General features: G+C 38.3%; 1 protein-coding gene across 2 annotated transcripts in view; it reads right to left on the reverse strand.

The window, feature by feature from the left end:
- The window catches only part of RNLS (renalase, FAD-dependent amine oxidase), a 215,524-nt gene that overhangs the window by 35,926 nt on the left and 159,923 nt on the right, over window positions 1-19,675 (reverse strand). Inside the window, exon 4 of one of the 2 annotated variants that reach the window (XM_006755852.2) lies at window positions 16,669-16,842. The exons of the other annotated variant lie outside the window; for it this stretch is intronic. Coding sequence (XP_006755915.1) covers window positions 16,669-16,842 — 174 coding nt within the window. The remainder of the gene's footprint in view (window positions 1-16,668; window positions 16,843-19,675) is intronic. 2 annotated transcript variants of the gene reach the window in all.

A 19,675-nucleotide genomic window follows, 5' to 3' on the forward strand; every position in this document is an offset into this window, starting at 1 on the left:
CATACGGAAGCTCTTGTTTTTCCACACTCTTATCAACGCTGAGTAATTTTGCTAATCTGCTAGATTAAAATGTATCTTATTTTTAGTTAGTTCCATGTGAGTAGGGTATTTTCACAAAGAACCCAATTTGTATATTCTTTTCCAGGGATCTGCCTTTTTGTTGTCCTTTTGGTAACCATAGTGCCAACCTCAGGTTTACTGTGCAGATTAAATCCATGTAAAGTGAGAAGTTTAGAGCTTGGCGCCCAGTAAGTGCTCATCCAGCGTTATTTGGCAAACCTACCTATCAAGGCTGACTCACTCCATTGCAGAGGATTAGTTACTGAGGTTTTATTGTGCCATCACTCTTACCTTCCACTTCCTTGACGGAAAATCTAAATCTCACAAAATTATGCCTCATGGGAGTAAAGTGCCTCTTGGAATCATATTTATCACATTGTATTTTAATTGTCTGTTTACCTGTCTGTCTTCCCTCTAGACCAGTGGTTCTCAGTCTTCTGGCCCTTTAAATACAGTTCCTCATGTTGTGACCCAACCATAAAATTATTTTCGTTGCTACTTCATAACTGTAATGTTGCTACTGTTATGAATCGTAATGTAAATATCTGATATGCAGGATGGTCTTAGGTGACCTCTGTGAAAAGGTCGTTCGACTGCCAAAGGGGTCGCGACCCACAGGTTGAGAACCACTGCGACTGAAAGCTACTCAAACTTACTTGTTTTTCCTTTTTTTTTTTTTTTTAAATTAATCCTCACCTGAGGATATTTTTTCATTGATATTTAGAGAGTTAAAGGGAGGGGAAGAGACAGAGAAAGAGAAACACCGATGTGAGAGAGACACAACTACTGGTTGCCTCTTGCACACCCTCTGGCCAGGGACGGGGATTGAGCCTGCAACTGAGGTACCTGCCCTTGACCAAAATTGAACCCAGGGCCCTTCAGTCTGCAGGCCGACCCTCTAGCTCTATCTACTGAGCCAAACCACCTAGGGCTTGTTTTACATTTCTAACACCTACCTTAGGGCCTGCCACATGTAAGCAATCAATATTTGTGGAATACATGGATGAAAGAATGAAGTAAAGTATTGACTTCCTATTATGGCGGATGAGAACTTAGTTCCCCACAATATCACCTTTCTCCTCACCCCACCATCTACCCCAACCAACAGCTCAACAAGTTCTGGCACAATCATTAATCAGTGTTTACATTATAATAATCTGTAGTAATGCTTCTGAGGAAACAAATAGTCCTTTGTAGCCATACACCCTGTGTTGTTCAACCCTTCATTTTTCTCTAGAGTTGATAATTACCCTGTCTTTTCATTTGTTTGATTCTCACTGTACTTCTAACATTCTTAACATATTTTTTTCCAAAACATTCAAACATCTGTGTTACCTACCTATAGATAACTTTCTGCATACACTCAAACATACTGGTTTCATCCCCTACCCTCACCCCCATCCCCCGAGACCTTTCTCCCAGAGGGCTCTGTGTTGTCTGTCTGCACCTAGGGCTTGTGGATAGGAAAAGCAAGCTTTCCTCCATCTGTTGCATAAACCGGATGGGTCAGCTCTCCTGGATAGAAGAATCTGATAGCATTACATGCTCACAAGTGAAAAGTTTTAGCTGTGGTTCTGTATGTGATCCTAAGATGTTTTATCCAATCATTGAGCTGGAAATGCTAACTTTAGATTAAAAACACTAACATACCTATTAGTTTCTTCCATTCATTTGGTCTTTGACTTGTTTATGCTCGGCCTGTGGTTACTAACGTATCTGTGGATGTATGCATTTGCCATTTTAAATAAAGGCCAGGAAAGGAAGTTTTAAAGCTGACACACATGTACGTTTGTAATCCTTGTTATCCCAGGCTACATATGTTTGGATTTCTTATGTTTAACAAGACATACAGACATCCTCTAAACAATTCCGTATAAGCTAACCATTCTGATAGACATTTAGTTAAATGTAAACAAGTGTGTAAAACCCCACACGATGAATTGAAAATAAAATGAAAATCCCCCTAAAGTCCATACTTCCAGTTCCAGAAGATGTTTCCCCATAACTCCAGTATAAGTAAATCTATACAAATTCAGGAAATAATCTTCCAGTAAACAACGGAAAATTGTTCACAGAAAAGTATGTTCTGCCTTCTCCAGCCAAGATAAAGTAAATCCCAGATACTTGAATAATAAACAACACATTGCCTATTTCCACAATACCTGTGAATGCTGGATACTAGAGGCTTTGAGATGGAATCGAGGGAGTGGGAAGAGGGGCTGGGCTGGGCCACTGAGGAGAATTTTCTACTGATTAGAAGGGCATCTCAAAGTCCTCAAAGTGGAGTAGGTTAAGAATCAAGGTGTTGAATCAAATCTTCAAAGTAGACAAGATTTCATAATAGACTAGAGGCCTGGTGCACAAAATTCATGCACTCGGGGGTCCCTCAGCCTGGCCTGTGCCCTCTTGCATTCTGGGAGCCTTTGGGGGTTGCCTGCAGTTGGACACCCTTAGGGCTGCTGCGGAGGTGGGAGAGGCTCCTGCCACCGCCGCTGCACTTGCCAGTTGTGAGCCTTAAGGCTTATGGCTGAGCAGTGCTCCTCCTATGGGAGTGCACTGACCACCAAGGGGCAGGCAGCTCCTGCATTGAGCGGCTGGCCCCTGGTGATCAGTGTGTGTCATAGCGACTGGTCGTTCTGCCGTTCAGTTGATTTGCATATTAGCCTTTTATTATATAGGATAAGGTGATCATTGGAAAGGGCTGACCTTAGGGGTAGGAAATAACAGGTAGAGGTGGGCCTGGGGAATGGGCAGTAAGTACTCCTAATTCTAGGGAGAAAAAATATACATTGCCTACACAAATTCATGTTAAAATTTTTTTTCCGTACTGGATTGACTTTGGGTTGGGAAGGGGCTCAAATTGGTTCATAAGTGGTAAAAATATCTTCTTTCTTGTAATCAAGCTGAAATGATAAGTTAATCCATTTCTACTGGTCATGGTGATCAGTTCAGCAATGGGTACATAACTGAAGCCAGGCCAATCTGGTCAATGAGATTCAATTCCAAGACTAGTGTTGGCATTGGGGGAAATGAGCTGTGTGTGATTCAGCACTGAAATGCTTGGTACTACCTGGTGTCACTATAAATAAATCCAATTCAGCAAAAGATAGAGTCAAGAAAATTAAGTCTTCATGATGTTGACTGAATCGATCCAGACATGCTGGAAGCTTTTACTCCTGGACTTTTCAGGAACAATATCAGTAAGTTCCCTCTCCTTACTTAATCTATCTGACATCACTTGCAATTTACACTGTCCTAAATGTGTGAAGTATCTCGTACTATATGTGGCAGATGTATGCTTATTCCTACAAATATTAGGATTCGTTTCCTTTCTTTCTTCTCCCCTCCCACCTGTCCTTAATCTTAATTTATATCTCTAGTATATAAAGATTAGATTTTGCCAGTTTCTTTAGAAAGCATGACCAAATAATTAAAAGAAAATCTCCTTTTGGACCTCAGTTTCTTGATAGGTGAAATAAAGGAGTTAGAAAAGTTCATTCTTTTAAGCTCCCTTTCAGCTTTAATTTTCTATGAATCTGAAATGGAGAGCCAGGTGGCAGTGACAATTTGAGAAGCTCTTCCTTTCCCCAACCACTGCCCTTCTGTCAGTAGGGCAGAAATCCTGGTCCTTAAAGAAGAGACTAAAACTAGTCTCAAGACTGATGTGATAAAAACATTTCCCTTCGTCTGAGCTTTCTCAATCCTTGAGTTTGCCCTAGATTTTAGGGTCTCAACCTCCATCCCACTTTTGAGCTTAAAAATACAACAAGCTATTTGTAGTTTGGTGAGAAAAAGCGCCGCCTCGTTTAGTCTAGTTTCAGCTCTGCCACCACCTAGAACAGTTCTTGTTAAAGATCTGACGAGGATTACTGATCAGATGAAAAGGCAATGTCTCAGGGAGATATCAATGCTTCAATTCCACACACATTCTATTGTGTAGACTTTACATATATATCTTCTAAAGTCTGCATAAATAAAATAAGAGGAACAGATTAAACATTGTTGAAATTTTGCTTATAAAGAATTCTGACTTTTTACTACTGTCCTATAATATTTGGGGGGGGGGTAAGGGAACATTTATTGGGTAAATCACAGAGGTAGATAAAGTAATTCTTGGAAGAAATGGACTTAGGAAACAAGTGACGGAGGTAAAGGAAGGGCCCTTGTAGCTTGGAGTGAGGAAGGTAAAGGGAACGTGCCTGGGTAAAAAAAAAAGGGGGGGGGGAAGAAAAGGAAATGGTACTGGCGTGCTCCTGGGAGGGGCAGAGCCTTAATGTTTTAATATTCCCTGTCGAGTGGAAGCAGTAGGAGGGCTGTCTTATTCACCTGGACAGCTAGAGCCATGTAACTAGTTGTGGTCAGTGGACTATGGGGGGAAGGGAAGTATGTCACATCTTGTCCAAGGCTGAGTAGTTGCAACAGAGACGGTAGATATGGCTCACAAAGACTAACGTATTTATTATCTGGCCTTTATAGAAAAAGTCTGTGACCCTGTACTAGGTCACTCAGGACCTGGTAGGTCACGATAAGGATTTGAGACTTAATTCTGTGTGCAACAAGAAGGCATTAAAGGGCTTTGAATGGGAAAGTGGGTGGCATGAACAGATGTATGTTTTAAGAAGACCTTTCTGGCTATGTGAAGAATGAACTGAAAAGAGGCAAGAGTGGGAGGCAGGTTAAAATAAGATGGTGCCTTGGTTGTGACGGTGGTGATGAAGAGAAGTGAGCTCATTGTCTATTTTGGAAGCAAGACCGGGGTGATTTGGTTACAGTTTGGATATTGGGTTGAAGGAGAGGAAGAAACAAAAATTCCTGATTTTTAGCTGAAGGAGATAGGAGATTGATTATTGGCTCCATTTTGAGAAACAGACGACTGGAGGAGGAACACGTTCTGAATTTCAAAGGCAGGTAATGAACAGCCGGCACCACACACATTACATTTGATTATAACATATATAGTTGCTTTTTTAAAAAAACACACAAACCAACGACTCTGACAAGCATATTCTGGATTCTACTTGCTTGCTGTCCAGGGTTAGATTAATTGTTCCTCTATGTCTTTTTAAAAATTTCATAGATTCTGCTCATTTAAAGAAAGGGGCTGTATTTCGTGGGTCTGCGTATATTTTGGGATCTGTTTGGGAGAAGAAGTTTTTTTCTTTGACTAAGACCTCCCAAGTTTTATGAAAACATCTATTTATCTTGAGACACAAGGAGATTTTCAGCCTGTTGCAGCTTTTATTGGCACTGCCAAAAGGAAAACCGAAAGGGTTTCAATAGCCCTTTAATTGGGCCCTACCCAGGTCCCTAGAGCGGAGGATTTGTCCTAACTCGCACTTGGTGTTCCAGCCCTCACTGGAGCCCTTCCACGGTAAGAAAGCCCTGGTTTTCTATGATGACAGTGCACTAAAATGCTCCCCTTCCCCAAGGCTCACCAGCAAGAAGCAGCCATCCCTCATTACACATCGCCATTTCGGCCTACTCAGCATAGTGCCCGATATGAAATTTTGTGTGTTACGTGGTATTATGATTGGACTCCTTTCCCGAATTGGGCAAGGTTTTCCCCTTGAGCCAGCACGCTGGTTTGCCTCTAAGGATATCACTTTATCACTGTAGTTGCGTAATTGGGCTCAGCTTTGGATTTGTATCTGTTCAAAAGGATTCTGTGAACGGATGAAATCTCTCTCTGGGCTGGAGGATTTGACCCAAAGCTTCACGCTTGTTCTTTTGGTTTAATAAAGAGAAGTTTTTGCCTTGACATTATAAAATGTTGAATTTGAGAGACAGACTGATCAGATAGTGACATTTCTAAATTTACGATTAGGGAAAAATATTTCTGGCTCTTTTCATAGAGGAAACTTACTGGTTCACTGTGGAATTCTTATCTCCTTTGCTACTAAGACCAGTAAATTATTCTTCCTGTTAACTTTTGACAAGACAAAAACCCCCAAGATTGAGTCTGAACAAGTTAGTGAAAATTCTTAAGTCAAAGGGACTATAATCTTTATAATATTGTTAGCTACTCCTAAGAAACGATTATTATGAGTATAGATAGTGGAAAAAGGAACAAACAGGCATTTCACTTTTAATAAAAAAGAGTGGATTAGGGTCAATTGAGCTCAAATTTCTGAAATACATTTTCTGACTCTATTAAATAATATCAGGATATATAACATCAACAACATCAAAGAATTCACTAGGTAGATTGTATAATAGAAACCTAATTCAGTGAAGAAAGCTATATTGTAAATTCATGGAGGCTTCATTCTTACAAACATGAATTTGGAATATTTTATACTGAAGAATTCACCTAGTCCCACAGATCAGTTATAAATATTAATGGAATGGCAATAGATTCTTTTCAGATTCTACTGTTTAATATTCATTCATATGATGCAGGGAATTCAATGTTTTGTACAGTAGATGTGGATTCTTCTCTTTATCTAAATGAGCACATATATAAAGTGATCATTAAAAACAGCAAGGCCCAGGTATAATTTTAGGGGGCAAATCAAAGCCTTATCAACTCACTTAATAACAAGAAAGTCACTGGTAATAGACCAAAGGGCTCTCTAAGCTAAATGGACTCCGTGATGTCATATCTGGGCAAAATGATGGATTGGTGATTCTGGACAAAGTTAAAAATGCGAACTAATATAAAGTATTTATGAAACATGATGAAGCCATTTCCTATGTTGAGATTCTATAGTCAGACTTTGAAACCTGCTCTTGAATTAGTCTTAGCCCTTTGATTTGGTGACGACTTACTTTATAGTGTCTAACTCTTCTTGGATAGGCTGTAGTGTAAATTTTGAGGAATTATTCTTACTCAAAAAGTGATTTAAGATGGCATAAAAAGAAAGAATGGCATATAATCTAATGTCCTCTGATTTTCACACCTTGTTCAGGTAATGAGATATTGTTTAACTACCCTAATATATGTGTTACTATTTTTCACAAAAGACAATATAATTTAACTAAACTTGCACTATTGGCATTTTGTTTTCTCTTTTTCAAAATGAAAAAAAGTTATATAACTGATACAAGAAACCATAGAATATTTATATGTGATAACTATAAAGATAGCATTCACTGTATGCCTACTATGTGACAAACATGGTACTAGAAGTTTTGGATATGCTATCTCATTCAATCCTTACAATATTTCTGGGGGACTTTATTAACCTTATACTTACAGTACAGATAAATGAAGCTCAGAGAGATTAAGAAACTTATTATCACAGAGCTATTAAGTTGAATCACATGAAAATTCTTGTATTTAACCACTTTTAATTTACAAAGTCAGCAATATAATATGGTTCAATCTAATTCTAAGTGTTGACTTATAATTTGAAACTAGGTATATGTTATCGCAAAGAAGTCACACAATCATGCTGGATAATACTGGTCATTTTTGACTACCCACTATAAACACCAAATGATGAATTATACAATAAAAAATTAATCACTCACCAAACTTGGGTTGATATGAACTCATCATTTATGGCAAGGTTCCTATGCAAAATATCATTTCATTTTAATATCACTGTGATGTAAAAAAGCGATAACTGCTAAGCCGTGGCAAAGCAATGGCGCATTTGCAGAACTTATCACTTATTTTCTAAGTTACATATCTCAGCTGGAGCACAACTGTTCTTTAACCAGCTATTAAAAAGAAATGTTTTTCACCAGCTATTAAAAAGAAATGTCTATCACAAAGAGAACAGTGCAAGCCTTTGAAGTGTAACCTTGGAAATAGAGATGTGTGTTACAGGGCATCGTTCAAAGCAAGTGGATCTTCCCTAGAGGACGTGGTAAAATTGTTATTGAGAATACTTGCACCTCTTTGGGAAGAGGGCTCCATAAAGCTTTCGGGTCTTAACTGGCAATACCTCTGATACTGTATACAGAATTGATATGCCCCATTCATCAGTATTCCCAATGTTGTAGACATAATACAGAGCTCCCTAAAGAGGTTTCTAATCATTCTAATTGCCAAGGACCCACATATGCTTTTCAATGGCTTCTAGATTCAGCAACTAGAAAGCACACTTATTTTATATGATTTTAAGGGCATGGGAACAGATAACTAGGTTGCCCTAGGGATGAACAATTTGCTGACTAGCCATTACTTCTTCTTGCCTGCTAAGTGGGTGACCAGTGCTGAAGTATTAATTCTCAATATTATTTCAGGAACTGGGAGGACATATCAGAGCTGCATAAAGGACAACTGGCTCAGCAAATATTTACTGAGCACAGAATACACACTCCTCTTAGGCCTGATGGTAGTAGTCTATCTCTTATTTTCAATCTTGATCAAGATAAGAGGGATCAAGTGATGAAAAGCATGTTTGATGGTTAGTGGCCTGCATTCCCACTAAAGGAGAGAGCTACTAATTCTGGAGAAAGCATCAGACTCTGCTAACAGGTCATATCAATTCTTTAGGCCATGAGACATTCAGGTTGATCTGCGGAGGAACACTTGACAGTGAGGAAAATGGTGAAATCTTTTCTGAGGGAGCTCTAGGCAAAGGCAAGTTCCCACCTCTTTGGGATAGTGTTGTCATGGTCCCAGATAAGAAAGGACTAGAATGAAGACTTGTCAAGCTCTCATCCTTGTCAAGTCTTTACTGCCTCCCAGGACACAAGGCTCACAAGCTGTCTGAGAGTTATGCAACTTTACAAGATGGTTCTCAAGTTGCAAAGGTTTTGAGATGCCTCCAGAATGATGAAAACCAGGCGCTTGTCTGGGAAGCAAAGCAGAGCACATCATTTTGAGCCCTGGCTTCCAATCCAGGGTGCTGACAGCTTCACTCAGGCCACAGTGAGGACTTAACTTCGAGAACCTTCTAAACAGTTCAGTTCCACCGAGAGAGCCTTTCCCCAATTTCTAGCTCTCTCCACAGAGTGACATGGTTGCAGGTATGATGAAAACAGCAAGGCGAGCTTGCTTTATTTGATGTGTAATCCAGAGAATGAGGAGTTCTGTCTTGATTTAAGATAAGGGTCTCAAACAGATGCAGGGCTTGCCACATAGTCAGCAAACTCCAAATTTCTGCTCAGGAGCTAACTTGAAGAAACCAAGTTCCTATCTAATTTCATACTAGATATTACAAAAAGTGCTTGCACTGTATTGATTACTTCACAACTCCCAAGTAAAAAGCAGCCATGGATTTAAAGCAGTTGTTCAATCCAGGACTATGTTGAGGTTGTAGGGTGCCAGTTTCTCACCACCTAACTTTCTTTCTCTTCTTTCCCCTTTTCTGCTCCTTGCCCTCCCCATTGTTTTAGGAAGTCTAAAGCTTTCTCCTCAATTGGGCAAAGCAATTTAGCTCTCCTCACTCCCACTCCAAACTGGCCTTTAATCTCTTCTAGGTGCGCAACCAACAAAAGAACCATTTCTTAAAAGGATTGTGATTATAAATGGCAAAAATGGGATGTTATTACATTTAATACAGCAGTTTCTTTATTAGACAATAGCTACACACCTAGTTAAATGGTCTTTGTTAATGGAGAAGTCAGAGGGACGGTGGCAATTTCCACCTGTGAACTTCTGCTGATTTTCTGCTTCTTGATATACATGGCCTTCCTCACCTATTACAAAACCAACAGAAGGTTTTCCCTTGCTGTTTCCTTTCTAAATTAGCAGCAGTGATGGTGGCTTCTGTCAGGTTTTCTGTTGCTCCCATCTATGACCTGTAAGTTTAGATCTATACATTTATTCATCACAAAAGGTCATCTGATTCTCATTCCCCTCTTATCTTACACTAATAGTGGATAAAAATGACATTCAGTCACCTTCACCTCGGCCTCATGTGTTCTGGAGCAATTCTTGGCCAACCTGAAGGTCTTTTGTAAATCTCAGCTGAACTGCTACAAGTTCGGGCCAATACCACAAGTGAAAACATCACTCTCAGAGGGCAGGGCAGGCAGAGCACAAAGGTGGAATGTTGACACAGAAAGGGACTTAGAGTGTTTAATGTTTAAGACTCACTTCTTAGTGTGGATGCTAGAGAAATCTGTAATTTGGAATTGAAATTGCTTTTAGTTACAGAAATACCAGGCAGCTGTAGACCTCAGACTCTCTTTACCCTTTCCTCACTGCTTCTTGGACTTTTCTTGACTTGTATTCATCTATTGAACTTTTCAGTAGCACCAGAGAAAGTTAAATAATAGGCCATACTAAAGTTTCTGGTTTATTCGTGGATTTAAATGTTCCATAGCCTTCATCTTTAATTTCTTCACCAAAAGAAAGAAAATTATTTGGTTCATGTTGACAAAAGGTCTTAAGAGTTCTTCTACAGGTTCATAATATTATCACGAGGCAACAGGATTCTTCCCTGTTTCAATTATAGATGAGTTAATACTCTCTCTATTGTATAGATCAGTGCATCTATTTATATTTATGAGGACTCTTGCTCAACTCCAGATTTCTAGTTCAACAGAGCCTCCTATAGCTATGTCCTTCAGAATTCTCATTTGAGTAGACTTCATGAAACCTTACATTTTATGAGGGTGGGGACTATGGAATCCTCACTTCTTAGCACAATGCCTGGCACACAGGCATTCAATACATATTTATAAATAATTAATTAATTGTTCAACCGAATCAACTGAGAATTCAAAAGGTCTAAATCAAATGCTTGTAAATTTGATTTTTCTGAAAGAAACTTCCATAAGACATATTCCCCCCTGTAGTATGCTCCATAGGATATTTTTAAAGTTTATTTTTGATGTTATATATTTAGCTGCTTTCCCACTTTGCGCTCCATCTCTGGCATTGAATTTTTTTTTCCGGCATTGATTTTCATATGTGCTTGGCAGGCGGGAGGACAAGTGCTATCTTGGATGTGACTCGTTCCCACTGAGGATAGCGTGACAGGGAAACCAGAGGCTGAAAGGGATGTCTGGTGTTTGTTTTTACTTTGTGTGCAGATGTTCTCCTTACATTTCATTTTCTAAAGAAAACCTACTTTTGCTTTTTAGAAGTGGCAAATATTATGTGAAATAAGATTAGTCTATTTTATAATTTGTACTTATTTTAAATGACAACAATGGATATTTATTTTATATGTAATATATACATATGTATATTCCCATCTGTTTTATATAAGTACATTGTACATTTATATATACACACACACACACACACACACACACACACACACACACATATAGGGTGCCCCCCCAAAATGTATACACACATTTTAAGGCAGTATTTATTAAAATACATTTCATTTTCAAAATTAAGCTATCAGCTGTTAAAGTGTATATACACTTTTTGGGGACACCCTGTATTGTTTTTATGCCTGAGAGATCATCCCAGAATATTTATATTACAATCATGTGATATTCTATGGCATCATTGTAATAATGGAATGGATACTTATAATTAGAACTTGAACTTGATTATTATTTATTAAATTATCTTAACAGATTTATATAGACAGCATAATTGGATTACCAATGACTACATCTGTTATACAAAAACCATAATATTGCTCCGACTGGCTTGACTCAGTGGATAAAGAGTTGGCCTGTGGACTAAAGGGTCCCGGGTTTGATTCCGGTCAAGGGCATGTACCTTGGTTGTGGGCACATCCCCAGTGTGGGGTGTGCAGGAGGCAGCTGGTTGATGTTTCTCTCTCATCGATGTTTCTAACTCTCCATCCCTCTCCCTTCCTCTCTGTAAAAAAATCAATAAAATATATTTTTAAAAAACCAAAAAACATAATATCATGAACCCTGTAACTGATTACTGTTATTATTATTATTATTTTAAATATATTTTTATTGATTTCAGAGAGGAAGGGAGAGGGAGAGAGAGAGAGAAACATCAATGATGAGAATCATTGAGTGGCTGCCTCCTGCACACCTCACACTGGGGATCAAGACTGCATGTGCCCTGACCGGGAATTGAATTATGACCTCCAGGTTCATAGGTCGATGTTCAACCACTGAGCTACGTCAGCTAGGCACTGTTATTTTAAGATGATGATTGCTATTTTACCTGAGAGCTCTGCTTCTGGACTTGGTACAGATTGTTCATGCTTACAGATCTTTCCCTTTCCCCCCTTATCTCCTTTCCCCCTTTTTCTTATTCCTTTTCTCTTTTTGTTCTATTTATAAAGTATTACCTATCTGGATTGAATTTTCTGCAAGTTTATGAACAAATAATTCCACATTTATTCAAATCCTAAGGCAGACCCCTTTGTACTATTGATTGCATTGTTATCTGCTTAACTGGAATAATCAGGAACTCCTTTAAGTCACACAAGGTGATTGGATTTAAGACCCTGGGCCCATCCTAGTTCTTTACAGGATTTCATACTGTGTTCCTATCTTTTATAAAGAGTTAATGTAATCAATAGCTATATGGAATAACATTTCTGCATCTTTTATAAAACAGCTATTAAAGGCAATACATGTTATATTAGTGTTTGCTACTCAAGGATCCCAACAATAAAGTCCTTGCAAAAATAAATTCCATGTGATGAAAAAGTTTATTCATTTGTTTGTTTTCTTTTTGGATAGATTGGATTATATCCTTTGATGAGATATTGAAAGCTATATAATTATGGTGATTGGTCATATTTTTAGAGTTCAGATTGTGTTCATCAACTCAGATGGTTGCATATTGGTCTTTTACTAATCATTAATGCTCTTCCAGATGATGAACAGGGAAGGATGCTCAATCATTTTCAGGAAAAGTTATACATTTTATTTATGCCACCTTGACTCCTATCTACACTAGAGACAGGAGGTTGCATTCACCTAAATTAGGCTCATTTATTTATGTCCTTTGCTTTAGAGAACATAGTATCCAAATTAAAGACTGGAATTATTAATTATATTAATAGGTATCCTAGATACTGACTTATTATTTACTAAATGCCACGTGAAGCCCTTTTTATTTTTAAACTTTTTCATCCTCAACCCTTTAGGAGTAAAGTCAGTAGCATTTTGCAAACTTATTTGTTGACAGAGCCCTTCCCTGCATCTCAAGGAACTGGTGTTCCATTGAACACATTTTGGGAAACAGAAACCTAAGTGTACTGGGTCATACCCATAACTATTGGTACTTGAAATTGAGTCTAGTACATGTTGGAAATGAGCTCCTCTGCCTAAGAGACTCTGGTTCTGGTCTGGCTTCCTGCATGTATTGAGTATTCCTGATACCTGACAAATGATTACACCTTGACCTCTATCTGGTTTGAGCCACTAATCCTTTATCCCTTGGCTCTCTTCATGTAGGTTCAGCCCTGTTACCCTTTGTCTATCTTGTTGCTGACACACCTTGACAGAAAACAAATGTTTCCCTTTATTAGTTGAGTCTGTGTATTATAATATTAATTTTTGATTCAACCAACACCCCAAATAAAGGGTGGGTTTGGGATAGTGTTAGTGACATAAAAAGACAACTCTTACTGGTATAGATAAATATCAATAAAATACAGTGGCGTTATAGTTTGCGGATACTTACATTATGTGGATTCATCTAGACCCGTGGTTGGCAAACTGTTGCTTGAGAACCACATGCAGCTCTTTGGCCCCTTGAGTATCGCTCTTCCTAAGCCTTAGGAGTACCCTAATTAATTTATAACAATGTACCTACCTATATAGTTTCAGTTTTAAAAATCTGGCTCTCAAAAGAAATTTCAATCGTTGTACTGTTGGTATTTGGTTCTGTTGACTAATGAGTTTGCCGACCACTGATCTAGACGCATGTAGCATCCTGCCCCAGGTAGTAAGAAAAAAATAGTTTAAATGTAAGGCAGTTAGATTTTATGTTAGGGAATGCCATTATTGGAGGCCTCCCATAATTTAAAACTTGCATATCCAAGATTAATTTTTCATAAAACTGACATAGGAATGCAGGTATTTCTTTGCTGTCTGAAGTAGCACCACCATGGGCTGTAGCATCAACATGGTTTCCTATTCACCTGGCCCTCTAGCTTTAAAATTGTTAAGATTTTTTTTAAAAAAGTATATTTTTTCAAATGTTGCCGATCATGTGAGAATTTATTAATATTTTTATGCTACGCTATTTCAAATCGGAATGACTCTGATTTTATAAATTGTACTGCATTGTGTAGTATTGGTGCTTTCATCCACCAACCCATTCAGTGTGTAGAGAGAATTTAATCTGTTAGGAAGTATGACTGCTATTTCTTTCTTTCCTTTCATAGTAGAAAATAGCACTCTGCCCTATAAATGCAAACCAAGTATTTCATCTGGCTTCACCCAAAGAAACTGAAATCTATTGAATGTTGGAAAAAAATACTCAATTTACTGCAAGTTACATCACTCTCCAAAATGCCATGTAGTTTTAAGGGATGTTCAAAGATAATTTTGAATATACATGGTTCTTCTCTTTATATGCCAACTTTAGAACTTTACCTCCCACACAAGATGTGACTCTACTTGCAGATAATAGGCATTATTTGTTGCCAACCCAACATTCACCACTCTGTTCTTTCTTCCTTAAAAAAAACCCCAAGCCTATGTTTATAGGTTTCTACCCATTATAGGACTAAAGAAAAGATTATCCTAATACTAGTTTCAGGAGTGAATTTTAGTTTGTCTAGGCTTGTCACCGTGTCCTCCCCCCCCCAAAAAAAACACACACACACAATGCCGGTGATTCCTTTCAGGCTGGTCGAGTAACCCAATTCTGACCTATGAGATACAAGATGAAGTCAAGTTGAGGGGTTTCTGGAAAGATTTCCTTGATTCTTAGAAAGGGGCAGAGGCAGAAAGAGTTCCTCTTCTTCCTAAGCATGTCGTTGGGTCTAGATGTGACTCCAGCAGTCACTGCCATCTCGCTACCAGTCTTCTGAGGATGTCAACATCAAGAATGGAAGAGAGAGCAGAGAAGGCCAAATCTAGGTCCTTGAAGATATTGCTCAGTTCTTTAATCAACCAATTTTGAAATTCCCCTAATTTCTTCCTCTGAGATAATGTGTCAGTAAGCATGGGCTGTTATAACAAAATACCATAGATAGGTGGCTTAAACACCAGAAATGTATTTCTCCCAGTTCTAGAGGTTGGGAAGTCCAAGATCAAGGTACTGACTGACTTGTCATTCTGAGGACTCTCTTCTTGGCTTGCCGACAGTTTACCTTCTCACCTTGTAACTGTCCTCAGTTGGTCTTTTCTTGTATGTGCACAAGTGGGGAGAGAGAGAGAGAGCTCTCTTTTTCAATTTATAAGGCCACCAATCCTATTGGATTATGATCCCACCCACATGACCTCACTTAACCTTGATTACCTCCTAAAAGCCCTGTCTTCAAATATAATTACATTGAGGGTTAAAGCTTCAACATACAAATTTTGGGAGGAGACAACTATTCAGTCCATAGTAGATAACAACAAATGTCCTGTTGTTGTTTAAACAAGCTTGAACTGTTTTCATTTCCGGTTATATGTTACTGAATACATCCTAACAGATATCTTATGAAGCAAAAGGTTAGTGTCTAATTCGTGACATATAACACGAGAAGATCAAAGGCTATTTTTCTTTTCTTAGAACAAAGCAGTTATAGAGTTAAAACTGGTTAGTTCATGGCTGTCAAAGGGCATTTCATGAACTGCTGATTGTACATATATGTGGTATCATGTTAACATAAACAGTCCAGCCCTGAGGGAGTTTTAAGTTATAAAAGAAACATTTTGCTAAGATCATGTGCTCTGATAAAAAAACCATGCCCCAGCCCAGTTCTGTCATTACAGAGTTCTGGCCAGCCACGAGACATTAGATGGTGATTTTATCAAGCAAGACTTCTAACTAATGGCTCGACAAAACCATCACTGCATCATAAAACGCCGTAACAGATTGAAATGACGATCCCTTTCAAGAATTTTGTAATTTTAGATTATTACAATTTAGCCCACAAAAAGCAGTATCTCAGGATCACAATCCTACAAATAAGAATACACGTTCGCCTTTATGCCTGAAATGAATCAGTTATGTTTATTCTTGCAATTCAAGTCTAATTTGTATAACTATCTTCAATAAAAAGGGTGGAGTACAGATTTTATCCCATTCTGGTAAAGCTCTTATGAAACATTTTACCTATCATTTAGTTACATTACATACAAAGTAATTTTATATAGTCTCCCAAAAGAAAATTTAATAAGTAAAATTATATTAAAGTGAAGGGTTTTCATAACATTGTAAAAATCACCTCTTTTTTTTTTTTTTGTAGCCTGGGCAGTAGAAATAAGAGCAGCCCTTATCAAATTTTAAAAACAAAACCCAACAAAAATCAAACTCCACCAAGAAAAAAATGATGAGAAAAATATACATTTGCATATAGATGAATTCATAAGCCAACGAACTTGGGCCATTTTGAAATCTTAAACCTTCTGACACGATTTTTATGAACTCAGTAATACAAACCATGTTGTAAGTGATTTTCTGCAAAAACTTCGCTGGTTTCACTGTGTATTGTATCATTGGCCAAATGTGACATTAAATTTTATCCCCTGTGGCTTGGAGTTAAATGCTTGCTCTGTGCAGAATGGCAACACTCAATTAAACAGCTTTTTGCATGATCTACACCCACCATTGTTACTGTATTTAAGGGAGATAATGGGGGTACTGACCTATATTGCGTTTCTTATTATCAATGGAGATGAAGCGTATGCAGGGATTACTGGTGATGTACTGCCCGGCCCAAGGGACATCAATCTTCGTGCCAGCTTCATAAAAGAGGCCCAGAGCGTAGCGAGAGGAGTAGCTCACAGACTCCAGTTGCTGCCTTTGGCATTCACTAATCACTGTGGAAGAAAAAGTATAGGGCATCAAACCTGCAAATATCATCTTTCCTTTTAGTACATCAAACACAAAAGTCCTTTAAACTAGCTCCAACTGTTTCCACCAATTCCATCTCACTTACAATGAATTTTGAAAGGTAACGTGAAATAACATCAGCTTTCATTTCTTTTCAGAATGATTACTGACCTTGGCACAATTGTTTTTACCGAGCTGAAGGTCCAAACTTCTTAGACTGGCATTCAAGGCTCTCACAATTTGACACCAATTTGCTTTTCTAGCTTTATATCCTAGTTATCACCCTGGGACTGTGGCAACATTATAGAGTCCATGTACTGAGCGCTTACTATGAGTTAGATTCTTTGCCAAACACGTGCCACAAGCATTTCAATCTATTCTAACAACGGCTGTGTAAGGTAGAGTATTATTCCCCTGTGGCAGTTGGGGAGACCAATGCTCCATCCCTGATGGACTCTTAAATTCTTCCCTGTCATATAGAGATTTGTTGGTTTGTCATCTTCCTGCCAGGATTATAACAGTCCCTTAAGTACAGGGGCCACACCTTCGTCATCTTAGTTATAGGACTCTACCCTACTCATTACAGGCACACCAAGGATGAAAGTATAAAGGTATAGAAAGGCAAGCATAGACATGCAAAGTTAAAAATGTAGGAGGCAAATAATTAACAAATGGAAAAGATTGGGAAACGAATTAGGCAGGTTTAGGTTCAAATCTTTTTTAAAAAATATATTTTATTGATTTTTTACAGAGAGGAAGGGAGAGAGATAGAGAGTTAGAAACATTGATGAGAGAGAAACATCGATCAGCTGCCTCCCTGCACATCTCCCACTGGGGATGTGCCCACAGCCCAGGTACATGCCCTTGACTGGAATCGAACCTGGGACCTTTCAGTCTGCAGGCCGACGCTCTATCCACTGAGCCAAACCGGTTTCGGCTAGGTTCAAATCTTGACTTTGCTATTTACTAGGTATGTGACATTGGTCAAGCTACTTAATTATTCTAACTATAGTGCTCTTGTCTACAAGTGGCAATACTAGTACAGAATGTATTAGTATATTGTGAGGATTACAATGAATAATGCATGTCACAGTGCTTGGCATAGGATAAGTGTTCATTAGATAGGCATTTTTTCTATTAGAGAGAAGAAATTATTCAGGAAAATGTGGAAGTGTCCATTCTGGGGTGTAGAAGGAAGAAATCTCCTTCACTTTTTAATCTCCATCTCCAATTTCCCTACCCTGAAGGGTCTCGGGGAACTGCTTGCTCATATATGTACAGCGTTAATAACCTGCATCTCAGGGAAGGCCATAGTTCTGTTCTGAGGATGTAGGCAGACTGATTAAAAAATGGGACATAGGAGCCTGGCCAGTGTGGCTCTGTGGTTGAGCATTGATCTATGAACTAGGAGGTCACGGGTCCATTCTTGGTCAGGACACATGTCCGAGTTACGGGCTCTATCCCCACTAGGGGGTGTGCAGAAGACAGACGATCAACAATGCTCTCTCATCAATTGATGCTTCTCTCTCTCTCTCCCCTTCCCTCTGAAATTTGTATATATATTAAAAAAGGAAATAAAACATATAAAAAATTTTCATTAACCGAGTAAAAACATCCTAAATTATCCTAATCTAAAACAGTAGTGATAGGTAGACTTCAAGGATGACAGTTAACTTTCGCTAAACCTTAGAGTAATGAACTTTAGGAAGTCAAGAGAAGACAAGAGAGTATTCAATGAATTATTTAAGCACAATAATAATCCTATATATGATCATAACATATTCTACAAAACATTTTTAGAACTAAGACCTCATTCAATCTTCACAAAAGCCCTGCAAGGTAGATGTTTTTACTCTCCTCATTTTACATCCTTAGGAAGCTGAGTTTCACAGTGGTTAAGGAACTGGCCCTCGGTTACCCAGCTTCCAACTCGCAGGGTCAAGATGAAGCCACAATTCTCACACTGAAGTTATGCACAGGCACTCATGAATCCATACTACCCCTTATGATCTGTAAGTTTGAGTCTCAAAATGAACTTTGGCATTGCTTTCTCTTCGGACATTTATGATTATTTTGTACTCACTTAGAAGTATACCAGTAAGCCATCATTCCTTTAACCATCCTGTTCTGCTTATTAAAAGATATTAACCACTTGATGAACAAATGCTCTTCTGACATTGGCGTCATTATACTCAATGTATCTTGGGTTTCATTTTTGCATTGAATCTGTTTTTAAAGTTATAGGCTTGATATTATGCTTAATTGCTCTCTGAGAGGGAAGAGGTGAGGCAGACTAATACTAGCAGTTGAGCACATATTAGGGTCTTATTACTAAGTTTCCCTTTTTTTTTCCAGTTAAAAAACAAACCAACAAAACTGCATAGTCAGCTATTTAGTAAGTGAAAGGGCCAAAAACTCTCCTTTTTTTCTTTAAACCAAAAGTGAAGGGTCAACTAGGTTGACAACCAAACTGGACCTTCCCCACCCCCACACGCACCATTTGCACATTTAGCTAGTTTTTAGATAAGCTGCCAAGTGGCAAATCCCACTGGGTAATCCTTTGAAAACGTAATTGATATCTATATAGAAACAGAAATTAACCTTAAACATTCTAGTCTGTTCTGGGGGCTCTACAATTAATTCTGAGAACAGGGAGGTGAGACTTCTGACTGTAACAATTCCAATTACTTACAAAAAAGTCATCTTCAGGGCTTTAAAAGTCTTTGATTGTTGCAGGATCTAACAAAATGTTCTGATTTTGTTTGTAAGTTTTTCTTATACAAATGCCAAAGGGAGCATCTCTAGGTCTAATATATATAT

This window comes from Myotis davidii, unplaced genomic scaffold, assembly GCF_000327345.1.
Source record: "Myotis davidii unplaced genomic scaffold, ASM32734v1 scaffold933, whole genome shotgun sequence".
NCBI classification, from domain to species: Eukaryota; Metazoa; Chordata; class Mammalia; order Chiroptera; family Vespertilionidae; genus Myotis; species Myotis davidii.